The 12,748-nt window shown below is 42.1% G+C and overlaps 1 protein-coding gene across 1 annotated transcript in view; it reads right to left on the bottom strand.

Moving 5' to 3' along the window:
* OBSCN (obscurin, cytoskeletal calmodulin and titin-interacting RhoGEF) overlaps positions 1-8,535 on the bottom strand; it is a 297,128-nt gene extending 288,593 nt beyond the window's left edge. Inside the window, exons 1-2 of the mRNA XM_039523906.1 lie at positions 8,431-8,535; positions 6,781-7,921 (exon numbers count right to left, since the gene is read on the bottom strand). Coding sequence (XP_039379840.1) covers positions 6,781-7,921; positions 8,431-8,457 — 1,168 coding nt within the window. The 5' untranslated portion in view covers positions 8,458-8,535. The remainder of the gene's footprint in view (positions 1-6,780; positions 7,922-8,430) is intronic.
* Positions 8,536-12,748: the final 4,213 nt, after the last annotated feature.

The following is a 12,748-nucleotide window of genomic DNA, read 5'->3' as shown; positions in this document are numbered from 1 at the left end:
GAGCCCGACAATCTAGCCAACTGTCTATCCACCTTATAGTCCATTCATCCAATCCATACTTCTTTAACTTGCTGGCAAGAATACTGTGGGAGACCATATCAAAAGCTTTGCTAAAGTCAAGATATATGACGTCCACTGCTTTCCCCATATCCACAGTGCCAGCTATCTCATCATAGAAGGCAATCATGTTGTTCAGGCATTTATATAATGATATGTGCTTTTATTTATGTATTTATTAATGTATGTATGTCAGGCATGTATGTGATATGTGCTGATATTTGTGTTATCCAACCACGAGGTGTCTGCATGTGCCATACAGAGTTCCAGACAAAATGTGATCTTTGGTAAATAAGAGGGACAAAGCTGGATTGCAGAGTGGAAGCTGTTTTCATTAATAAATTTGAGACAGGCTTTAATTCTATATATCATGACAAAAAGAAACAGTATTTTTCAATTCATCTCATACAAGTACTCTAGTGCAATCTCTTTATCGTGAAAGTACAATTTACAAATGTAGAATTTTTTTGTTACATAACTGCACTCAAAAACAAAACAATGCAAAACTTTAGAGCCTACAAGTCCACTCAGTCCTACTTTCGTTCAGCCAATCGCTAACACAAACAAGTATAAAGTGAGCACTGTACACTTTGTATTCTGTGTTATAATTGAAATCAATATATTTGAAAATGTAGAAAACATCCAAAAATATGTAAATAAATGGTATTTTATTATTGTTTAACAATGTGATTAATCATGATTAATTTTTTAATCATGCGATTAATTGTAATTAATTTTTTTATTACTTGACAGCCCTAATCCAACACTTCCCTATTTGGTCCACCTGTCCCCTCCCGTCTGACATCTAGATTGTAAGCTCATTGGGGCTCTTCGTTTTTACTTGATTTTACAACACCGAGCACAATAGGACCCTGATCCTTGATTGGAGTTCCTAGGCATTATTGTAACACAGGTCATACTTTATATTAAGTTTCCATTCATAAATGATTAATAAATTATCACTAGATGTTATCAGAACGTTATAGACATGAGTAGCATTTGATACAAAGGATTATTAGCACATCAGTAAAAGGTGTTCTAAATGGTTAAACGTTATGGTTATAAATAACCAATTGGCCTATCAAAGCAGCAAAGAGTCCTGTGGCACCTTATAGACTAACAGACGTATTGGAGTACAAGCTTTTGTGGGTGAATACCACGTGGGTGGCACTACAACTTCCATGAAGCATGCATCCGACGAAGTGGGTATTCACCCACGAAAGCTCATGCTCCAATACGTCTGTTAGTCTATAAGGTGCCACAGGATTCTTTGCTGCTTTCACAGATCCAGACTAACATGGCTACCCCTCTGACAATTGGCCTACCAGACTCTATAACAACTGATTAACCATTTTCAAAACATCTATTAATAATTTATTCACTCTTTACAAGCAGAGACTTAATAAATAAAATAATAATGTAATAGTGATCATGATGATGGCAGACTTGGCAGACAATTATTTTCATTATTATAAGTTAGATATGATCATGGCTGAGAATGCCTAGTCTTGTGAGGACAACCAGGGTGCCTGGCAGTCCCACGTCCTACCCACAAATAGTAATTCAGGTGGAGTGCAAGGTGGCAAATTTTCCCACTGTTTTAGTGAAGAAAAGCCATCAATTCCTGAGTTTGGGTTCTGTAAAAAATTAGAGCTGGTCTGGAATTTTCCATCAGTTTTTTTTTTCAGTGGAACATGTGGTTTCTTCCACAACATCTAAATTTTCCACAGGAAAATGTTGGTGTTGCTGACATTTTTCAATTTTCCATTAGGAAAATCTAAACTATTCATGTCAAGTTGACCAGAATCGAAACAGTTCAGTTTGTTCAACAAAATCAAAACTTTTAGTTTTGGCTCTGTTTGACATAAATCTTCATCCATCTGAGCCACTGCGGTGCCTCATGGGAGTTGAAGTTTGATTGCTTCATTCTTCCATTCTCCCCTATGGGCTGTGGTCTCCACCTGAACTATGTCTCCCATGATGCACTGAGGGCTTCCTTCTGTCTGAGTTGCAATGACTGCAGTGTATCATGAGAGATGTAGTCCAGTTGGGTGGCTCAGCCCATACAGGAGAATGGGGGCACAAGGCACCTGCACTACAACTTCCATGAAGCACCGCAGCAGCTCAGGTGGCTGCAATGTAATGTCCAACTGACTCAAAAGGACATGTTTTGAACGTTCCAATTAAAACATTTTTAGAACTTTTCATTCCACAAAAAAATTCATTGTTTCTATTTTTCATCTCAATTGGGGGTAAAACAAATGTCACAATATCAGAATTTCCTGCAGAATGAACATTCTGATTTTTCATCAGCTTTAGTACAAAATTCTTAGAAAAATGACTGCTGTGTTCTTATAGATTCTGAGCTGCTTACAAACACATGATCCACCCCCACTGACTCTGACTGCACTGAAAGGTTTTTCAAAGTAGTTATTAGGGTGCTATATAAATTACTTTTAAAATATGTACTTCTCTGCTCTTTTAAATTGTTTAGCATTTACTTGCCTTTTAATAGCCAAAGCAAAGATATCCTTTATAGACATCATTGAATTCAACAATAAATCCCCCAAAGAAAGAAATACATGTAAAATATGAGGTTGGAAAAAAAAATCTGCCACCTAGTAAAATACTTGATAAAGACATCTTTCTAGACATGAATAATCAATAGTACACATGCCTGAGACATTGACGGGCCCCATAAATATGCCCGTATCAGTGTTCGTAGACATGTTGCAGGGTCATGTTCGCCAAAAGGTGGACACTTGGAGAACATTATTGCTGCTTCTCCCTTATCAAAATAAGGCCTGCTTGTTCAATGAAGATGTGCTGCCCAAATGCCAGGCTATGGCACACAGATGATTATATAAATAATAGACTAAAGGTTCGCTTCTTCGTTACATCTTCTGGGGATGTGTTTTTTGGAGGGACTCATGGTGGCACAAGGAGTCACTATCCAAAACTTAATTATAACCCTCACACACACATTTTCCATTCATTCTATCATAGATCAGAAAGCCTGAACAGAGTAACTGGAAGAAAGAAACAAACCATAAACATTTCCACTTTAGCTCTCTGACTCATTTGCGTTGCTTGACAATGAACACTGATAACTAATATTTTCCGCTGGGGATATGATCAGGGATTTGGCAGTTGCATACTCTCCATGTCACAGGGACTAATGCTAGAGCTTCCAGAAGGAACGGATAAGACTGACACCATTCTAAAACCCTTTTCAATAATGCTATTTCTAGATGTTTTCCAGCACATCTAAGTCTTTCCCCATTAACCAGAGAATGCATCATGGAATCATAAAACCATAGGGTTAGAAGGGACCGCAAGCGTCATCTAGTCCAACCCTTTTACACCCTGTAGATTTTATTTCCTTTATTATCTCATAACATAACCTACAAATGTTTTCTTTTTAAAAAAAAATCTACTGGATCACATTCTTTCCTTCAATCCAAAATAACATAAGATGAGGTATATGGGCAATGGATACAGGGCCTGATCCAAAACCCATTGAAGTCACTGGCTGTCTTTAAACTGAATTCAATGGGCTTTGTATCAGCCCCTAGAGGGCAGTGTTTGTTACCCCTAGCTCTGTACCCACATTCTCCTCATCCTCAGATACAAACGGTCAACAGTAATCCACATAGCTGCTAAAGTCCTCGAAGAGGGGCACCAGTGGGTGTCAAGTCTATTAGCAGGTTTGTCTGGCAGGGCAGCTGTATGAAACAACGTACAATATTTCCAGCTTGTGATGCTCCATCCCTTAGTTTCTGTTTAAATGCCCAACAGATTCCAAATATGTGACCAGTTATATGACAGCTAAATGTGCAACGATGGTTGAATAATGGGGAGAAACCCACTATATATATATATATATATATATATATATATATATTGTTCTTTAGGGAGGGGGCTGTTGGTCAAAATTTTGATTTTTTTTAAATTTTCCAACCAACTCTAAATAATAAGGCCGAGAACCTTCAATATGATCTGCTCGGGCAGAACCTGTTTGGCTCATATTGCACGAATGAGACCTTAAGGGATCAAGTCAAGTCCTAAACACTAAACAGTTTAAATATACAGACAGTAAAAGTGCAAAACTACTTGGATATGTTGGCTCCCCGTTCTCCTCCCCACCCCCTTGCCCCCCACATCACAGACACAAGACATGGACAGAAAAATGGGCTGAACTGCCTAACCGGTTTCTTTTCTTCCTTTTTTTAAAGTGAAAATTAGCCTATTTTTGGCTTCCTTCAAAAATGCGAGGGATTTTCATTTCTGGTATATTTTAGTGTAAAAAAAAAAGTGCGAGCAGATTTCATCAACATTTCACAACAGAAAAAGAAAAAAAGGGGAGGATAAAATTTGCAAAATTGCATAAAAATAACTATCCATTTGCTAAGGGAAAAGTGTAGGATCTCTGTCTGTGTGACCTGGGGCTCCTGGTTTAGGAGAATGTGCAATAAAATCAGAAGGGTATATTTCCTTCCAGGTTTATAAAGAGTTTGATATTTTGAGGCCTGTCTCCTGCTTTCCTTTTCAAGGGGAACTCACCCAATTGCATTCATTTTTCAGTGAACTGAGTGCTGGTAAGAGTGCTCAGTTTGACATCCCTGGAGACAGCAGTCGCCTGTTCAGCCCACATAATGGGTACAGCATGGGCAGGAACAGGGCAAGCTGCCCCAACGCCACACCTCTGACTGGGAGAGACCGGTTCTAGGGGTGAAAGAGCAAAATGGGCCTCTAGGCCCATTCAGGCCTTGGCCCCTCCACTGAATCTGCCTGCAAGGGACCCAGTGATGCGGCCCTATCGTTTGTGAGGACGCCTGGCGACCCAGAACGCGACGGAGGCTGGCCATCGGACAGCTATTGGATTGAAGCAAGCTTCCGTGACTGCATGTTCCAGTGTCCGAAACAGGTGAGCAGACTGGCTTCCAGCCAAGCCCTCTGTGGAAGACAGGGCAAGCGGCGCGCTGGGCTTGTGAATGGCAGGCTGCTATGGTGTGGGCTGGAATTTGGCCTTTAGCTTGATGTTCCAGTGGGAGCCATCCCTGCATTCAGGGGCTCTGGCATTATGCCTGGCCTTGTGGGATGGATACCCAAGGCCGGGATTTCCTTGAACCCCCAAATTGAGCCCCTGCACAATGGCCAGGCCCTGAGTCCCATCCTGTGAGGTGCTGGCCACCTCCTGGGAGAGGCCAAGCGCCCTCACTGAAATCAACAGGAGCCGAGGACGTTCTGGACATCGCTTAGCGCCTCACAGAACTGAGCCCCCCGGGTCTCCTCCCATCACATTGAAAGGGAAGTTTGCCATGGAGCTCCATGGGAGCAGGAGTGGGCCCTATATGGAGCAGCAGCAATGGACTCTGGAGATGAGTCCCTCGGATTTTCCCTGACCGGAAAGACAGTGCCTGTGACCCCAGGCCATAAGCTGGGGGCAGGGGGTGGAGCTCAAACCTGGGAAAAACTGGAGCCTGAAAAAAAGTAAATTGAGGCTATTAAAGGACACTGGGTAGAGAACACGAAAACCTTATTCAGTCTTAATTCAAGCAAATGTATTGTGTTGCTAATCCTTGTAATTTTATTGTGTGCCTTGCTCTATTTGCTGTTTTCCTGAAAGCCCCAGCTCCTGCAGTCATGTGATTATATTAGACCCTCCACTTACATTTTTTTTTAAAAGTAAGTTTCTGGTCTTCATGGTTGCAAAGAAAAACTTGAAAACATGAACCATAAAGACTTAAAAACACCAAAACAACCCACCCCAACCTACAGCGGGCAAATAAAAAGAACCCAACATTATTATTTTTTAAAAATCTCGTTATTTTTGGAGCCTTACTCATGATTTTTGAATACTTAGGATTAGCAATGCTGCATACAGTATCTTTTCAAATGCTGATTTGCAAAATGCACTTGTTTTAGAATCCTGTACAGTATTAAAGATAATAGAGAATGTGCTGAAAAACTGTCACGTAATTTAATGCAGAACTCTGTTCTATTGTTCCAGGTCATTTTTCCAGCAAGAAATCATTTACCATGAAATTATTACGTTTGCATTAAAAAAATACAAAGTAAAATTCTCATATGTAAATCCATTCATCACAGGTACATTTTAGAGTGCAAATGGGTTACTCTGAAATTTTGCATAATGAGAGAACTGTTTAAAAATTCAAAACTGAGTAAGAAAACTTCCTTCATGGAGGAGTTCATTTAGTATTTGTCACACTCTTCTACCAGAATCTCATTCCATTTCCACTGAAGTCAATGGAAAGACTGTCAAGCAGGGTTTGCTGGCCTTTTAAGGGAGTTCCCAGGTCCATCTCTGCCCTGTTCCTGGCTTCTGCCCAGAACAAAGGCATTCTGGAGATGGTAGTTCCAGGGCACATGGGAATTGTAGGCCCTACAGCAAAGCATGCTGGGAAAAGGGCAGGAATAGAAGATAATGGTGAGAGATGGCTCCATTGAGAAGAGAGATCTAGGAGGGAGCCAGAGCTTTAGGGACTCCAGGATAGACTGAGAGGACTTGGATGGAAGGAATTCCCTCTATAGCCATTTGGAAACAGTTGTGTGAGAGACTTGGATAAAGCAAAGGGAGTAAAAACTAGAGACATTACTAGTTCTCCTGTCACTGAACCACATCCCCCCTTGTTCACATCCCCACTGATGACAAAGGGAGTAGCAACAGGGCCCAGTGGATAAGTAAACATAACCGCTCACCTCTGACAGTCACCAGCACGGAGCTGTACGTCTGTCCCACCAGGTTGGAGGCTGTGCAGGTGTAAAGCCCGTTATCGACCTGCTTGCAGAAAAGGATCTTCAGCACGAAGTTCTCCTGTTCGTCCTCGTACACCATGTGCCGGCGCCCCTCTGTAATCACCTCGCCATCCTTCTTCCACACGATCTCCGGCTTGGGCTCTCCTGTCACATAACAGCTCAGCTTGGCGTGCTTCCCCTCGGTCACGTTGAAGGTTCGCGTCAGCACCCCGAAGGTGGCGTTGCGGGCTGATTTGGCGGTGAGGCTGGCAGCCCTCTCATAATCCAGAGAAAGGCTGAGACCAATACTAGACAGCCCCTCTGTAGCGGAGTACATTGGGGCAGCCATGGAATCGGCGGCTGCGACTATGGATGTGTCCATCTTCCTGATTTCCTCGCGCCTCTTTTGCAAATGAGACAGCAAGGAGGCAGTCTTGCCATAGCCTGTGTCTAGATGGCTGCTGCTCGGACTGTAAGAACCATGTGTGTCCACCACCAGGGTGGCGGTTGCACTGGCAGAGCCAATGGGGTTCTCTGCCCGACACATGTATGTCCCACTATCCCCCAACCGAGCGCACTGGATCTTGAGAGCATTTGACTCCCCGAGGGACTCAATCTGGAAGCGGTTGGAGTCAGACCAGCCCCTCAAGTGCCTTCCATCTTTCTCCCAGTTCACAGAGAGAGGTGGGCTGCCCTGGACTTTACATTTGAACGTAACATCGTCTCCCAGGGTCACTCTGATGGAGGAGGGTTTCTGGATGAAGTAAGGGGCCGATTCTGTCACCGTTGTCTCCTCCCCAACTTTGATACTGACAGCAGTGAAAGCTTCTCCAATGGTATTCTTGGCCCTGCAGATATACTGACCACTGTCCTCTAAGCTCAGGTCATAAATTGTTAGCCGGTACAGATCACCATCTTCCACCATTTTAAACCTTCCCCCCGACTGGATCGGAAGCTTATCCTTTTCCCAGTTCACCAGTGGGATGGGGTTTCCCACAATCTGGCAGCTCAGGGTGACATCCTTCCCCACCGACACCATGAAGGCCTTAGGCCGAGTCAGGAACCTTGGGGCTCCACTGAAGGAACTGTAATCCATCTTGGTTTCCTAGGAAAACAGAAGGACCAAGAGAAAGCTGATATACATGTGTGTGCACACAATGTCTGCTTTGTCTGTACATAGTGATGCCAATATACTTATCACATAAAGCAACAAAATGAGCAATAGCTGTCAGTCCACTGCATTTCCACCACCAATTTTGCATTATCAGTCAGCAAGTTTTAGGGACATTACAGATCTTTTATGGACAATTCAATTTGGGCTCAATAGTATTAATCACTTATGTAAAAAGGACAAGTGATTCCATCTACCACAGGAATTACTATGTAAAATTCAAGGGCCTGTGTTGTGTAGGTGGTCAGACTAGATGATAGTAATGGCCCTTCTGGCCTTAGAATCTATGCACTGGCAAAACAAAGCAGCACTAATGGGCTATAATTTATGGACTGTTTTTTTTTTTTACCAAGGACCATCAGATACCCATGATATATTTATGGATTGGTGGGAATGTGACATCAAGGATACTTCTCCGTGCACTCTCTTCTCTTCGCACCCACTTTTGCATCGCTCTGTCTCCCCTTCATCTCTCAACGTGTTCTCCTTCTATCCTTTCATCAACATTTCCCCTTCATCTCTTTTTATCCTCTTCATTCCCACCTTGCTCTGCTTTTCTCTTTATCCATTCTATGTCCCTCTCCCTCCCCTTCCACACGTCTTGTCCTCTGTGGGCAGCAGAGAACATCACGTTCATGGACTAGCATGGGCCTGAGAAGGACATTCCATCCAGCAGGGGGCAGTGTTTAGGAGGACAGACAGACAAGCCTAGTGTATTATTGGTGATATCCTCTTTATTCCCCAATTTCTATTTAAGACAACCATTTAACTCTGGCTAATTTCTCACTGAGGACCACTAGTGAGCGGCAGCCACTTGCACCTCCTGTAGAAAATGCAGAATAATGGCTTGAGCATTTCCAAAGGTGACTGCAAGTTTGAATCCAAACGGGTGTCAGGCTCCTCAAAAAAAGTTTGGCTGAAAGCTCTCGGAAAGATTTCTCATTTGTTGCCTGCATACTTTGTGCTGCCTTAAATGCTTGCTGCGCAATAGCTCCCAGCTGTTCAAAGACAGATCAGCAAAGAGAAAATAACTGAAGTACTGCTTGGAACTGAAGGTCAGGACAATTCTGACATTGCCTTGTCTTGAGAAAGTTAAAAGCAATTAACAGCAGTGCTAATCATTAATGTAGTGTTCACACATACACCTCTGCAGGACTGAAGAGCAACGTTACAGATATTAACCCATTTGAACTTCCCAATGGATTCCGCACAGCACAACATGTCCCCTTGGGAGCTTCCACACATTTCTTTACTAGCCCTGAAATGGATTCCTGGCTGGTTGTTTTTCTGCTGCTGGGTGGAATCTCTTTTTCTTAAGTGAGAACGAGTGAAGGAGCTTCCTTCATGGATTTGGCTAGCAAATACAGGGAGGGCTACAGAGCTATCTAATGGCTGACAAGAGCAAAACTCCACTGGGAACATGATTAGCACGCACTATAGAGAACAAGCTTGCCAGCTATTGGATTCTTGGGAAGACCCCCTGAAATGATCTGAAGCCCTTGATCACTGTCGGTCCCAATTCAGTATGCTACTATATCTACTCAGTCCTATCATGCCAAAGAACCCTTCCCTGTTGGGGATTCTAATACCCATCGAGCTATCTTTGAGGCCTCTAATTAGTGATAATTGCCAATCTTTTTATGTCCTTGATTTTTTTTACCTTCAGCTTCCCACACAAAGCAGTTCAATGACTGGCATGGTGGAACTCCGAAAGGAAACGTTAGGCAGTCAGTGGGACAGAAATATCCTCTATAATCCTGCAGCAGTTTGGCTTCCCTGCCTGCCACCAACCCACCCACCAAATCACCCAATGAAAAATGCTCTCAGGATTCCCCCACACACACATCAGTAGGGCCAGGCCTAAAAATCTGCTTTAGTCTCTTGAGAGAAAGATTCACCATTTCTACAGCTGCTTTTTCCCCCTTCTCTCCTCTGACTCATATTTCAATGTTGACATCAGTTCTAAAATCAGCAAAACTTTCTAAGCAAGGAATCAGGACTCCTGGATTCTATTCCCAGTTCTGCCACTGGCCTGCTGCGTGACCTTGAACAAGTCACTTAGGCATGCTGTGCCTCAGTTTCCCCTTCCACCCTTTGTCTGCCTTAGCTATTAAGACTGTAAACTCATCACTCTCACAATGTGTTTGCACAGCATCTAGCATCACTATAATACAAATAATGCATACAAATAAAAATGTATCATCAGTATCTGTTTCCCCAGTTGGAGATCAAAACACCAGCCTCCCAAAAGCAATTAAATGTTGGTAAAGTGCTAGGAAATCATTGGATAAATGTAGATTCACAATTGCAGCAATTGTATTAATGTATTTACTATGATTATTTTTGAATGGGGAAATAATAAAGCTATCTGTGAAACTCTGGGAAGGCCTTAGAAGCCCACCTGGACCAAATAATTAATGTCAACTTCCTTTCATACACAAACTTTATAATGATAGTATTATTCATTAATAAAACATTATTTTCTCTTCCTTCCTGCAATGTGTCACTGTTCAAGCTCATTGGAAACTTTACATTTGACAGAAAATGGCTTTTTGACAAAACAGAATTTTTTGTGAAGAAAAAAAATTCCTTTTTTGCTGAAAATGTTCAGGGTTTCATCAAAAAAAAATCCAAATTCCCCAAACCAATTTTTTTTTTTCAGTTTTTGGCCACCAAAAACAGAAGGTTTTCAGTTTTAAACCCAAACACTTCCATGTTTGCTCTCTCAATGCCAAACAAGTAAATAAATATATAAAAAATTTAAAATAAAATAAAAAAGTACATTCAGTTTTCATTTTTTCAACAAAAAATGTTGAAGAAAATTTTCATGAAAATGAAAACATTTTTACTGAAAATGTTCAAGGGGAAAAAAATGCATTTCCTGACCACCATTGCTTTCTGCTAGACCAGTGGTTCCCAAACTGGGGTTTGTGAACCCCTGGGGGTTCGTGAAATGTTATAGGGGGTTCTCAGGAAAAAAAATCCCTAATGGCAGCCAGAGCTGTCCTTAGGGACCCCGGGCAGCATGGGGCCAACAGCCCGGAGCCCCTGGACTTCCAAGAGCTAAGCAGATCAAAGCAAGCATATCTATCACTGAGGAGATTTAAACTTCAAGACTCCTTATAAGAAATGGAAAAGGAGGTGGATATTTTTTGCTGTTTTTAAAATTAAATAGGCAGCTAGTATTGTTTTTAAAATTATTATGAAGAACAAGAACAAGTTTAAGCTTTGTTGTGTGTGTTTGCCTGGACTACTCAAGACCTGAATGCTTGTGTAGGAGGAATTATTTGAATTGGCTTCTTAAATACCTTCATGCTGTTTCACATCTGATACTCCTTGATGAAACATAGGCGCCTTGATACAAGCTACGGAAGTGAGATCTGGGAAGAGTGTTGCCATTTTCATAATGTAATAAAAATACTGTAGTAATAAATAGTGTATAATAAGCATGTCATATTTTTTTATATATTTCCATGATCACTGCTTTTATCATTTATACTCAGGTAAGGGAGAAAATCTCTGGAAATATTCATTTTTAGGAGGGGGTTCGCAAGACTTGACATTTTAGTGAAAGGGGTTCGCAGGTTGTTAAAGTTCGGCAACTATTGTTCTAGACAGAATGTTGGACCAGTTCCTGTGTGCATGACAGCCCCCTAGTGGCTGCAGTCTGAAAAGGAAGTGAAGCCTAAAGCTACTACCACAGACTTCATAGGCTTTATACTGACTTTAGAAACCTGCTTACACTACCCTCCTGAGATAGGGAGAAATGTAGCGTCAAGAAACATTGCTTGTCTAAAGTAAACATATAGGACCATGTCCCACATTGGCCTGTAGGTTTCTGCATGTATCTTTAGTGCACCCTGTGGCTACTATGAAATTCAACTCCTTCACCACATTATTTTTTAATCTTTAAAATACATTTATCATAAATATTTGTAAAACTACAAGTGGGGAAATTACAGCAGTGGTTAAAAGATGTACATATGCACCCTGGGGGCAATCAAGAGGTCATTGAAGACAATAGCAATCGGGGAGGTCTCGGACGATTGGAAAAAGGCTAATGTAGTGCCCATCTTTAAAAAAAGGGAAGGAGGAGGATCTGGGGAACTACAGACCACTCAGTCTCACCTCAGTCCCTGGAAAAATTGTGGAGCAGGTCCTCAAGGAATCCATTTTGAAGCAATTGGAGGAGAGGAATGTGATCAGGAACAGTCAGCATGGATTCACCAAGGGCAAGTCATGCCTGACCAACTTGATTGCCTTCTATGATGAAATAACTGGCGCTGTGGATATGGGGAAAGCAGTGGACGTGATATACCTTGACTTTATTCTTGCCAGTAAGTTAAAGAAGTCTGGACTGGATGAATGGACTATAAGGTGGATAGAAAGCTGGCTAGATCATCGGGCTCAATGGGTAATGATCAACAGCTTGATGTCTAGTTGGCAACCGGTATCAAGTGGAGTGTTCTGGGGCTGGTTTTGTTCAACATCTTTATTAATGATCTGGATGATGGGATGGATTGCACCCTCAGCAAGTTCGTGGATGACACTAAGCTGGGGGGAGAGGTAGATATGCTGGAGGGTAGGGATAGGATCGAGAGTGACCTAGACAAATTGGACAATTGGGCTAAAAGAAATCTAATGAAGTTCAACAAGAACAAGTGCAGAGTCCTGCACTTCGGACGGAAGAATCCCATACACTGCTGCTGGGGACCAACTACCTAAGCAGCAGTTCTGCAGAAAAGGACCTGGGGATTACAG

This window comes from Mauremys reevesii, linkage group 2 (assembly GCF_016161935.1).
Source record: "Mauremys reevesii isolate NIE-2019 linkage group 2, ASM1616193v1, whole genome shotgun sequence".
NCBI classification, from domain to species: Eukaryota; Metazoa; Chordata; order Testudines; family Geoemydidae; genus Mauremys; species Mauremys reevesii.
This window is presented reverse-complemented; position numbering and strand designations above follow the sequence as displayed.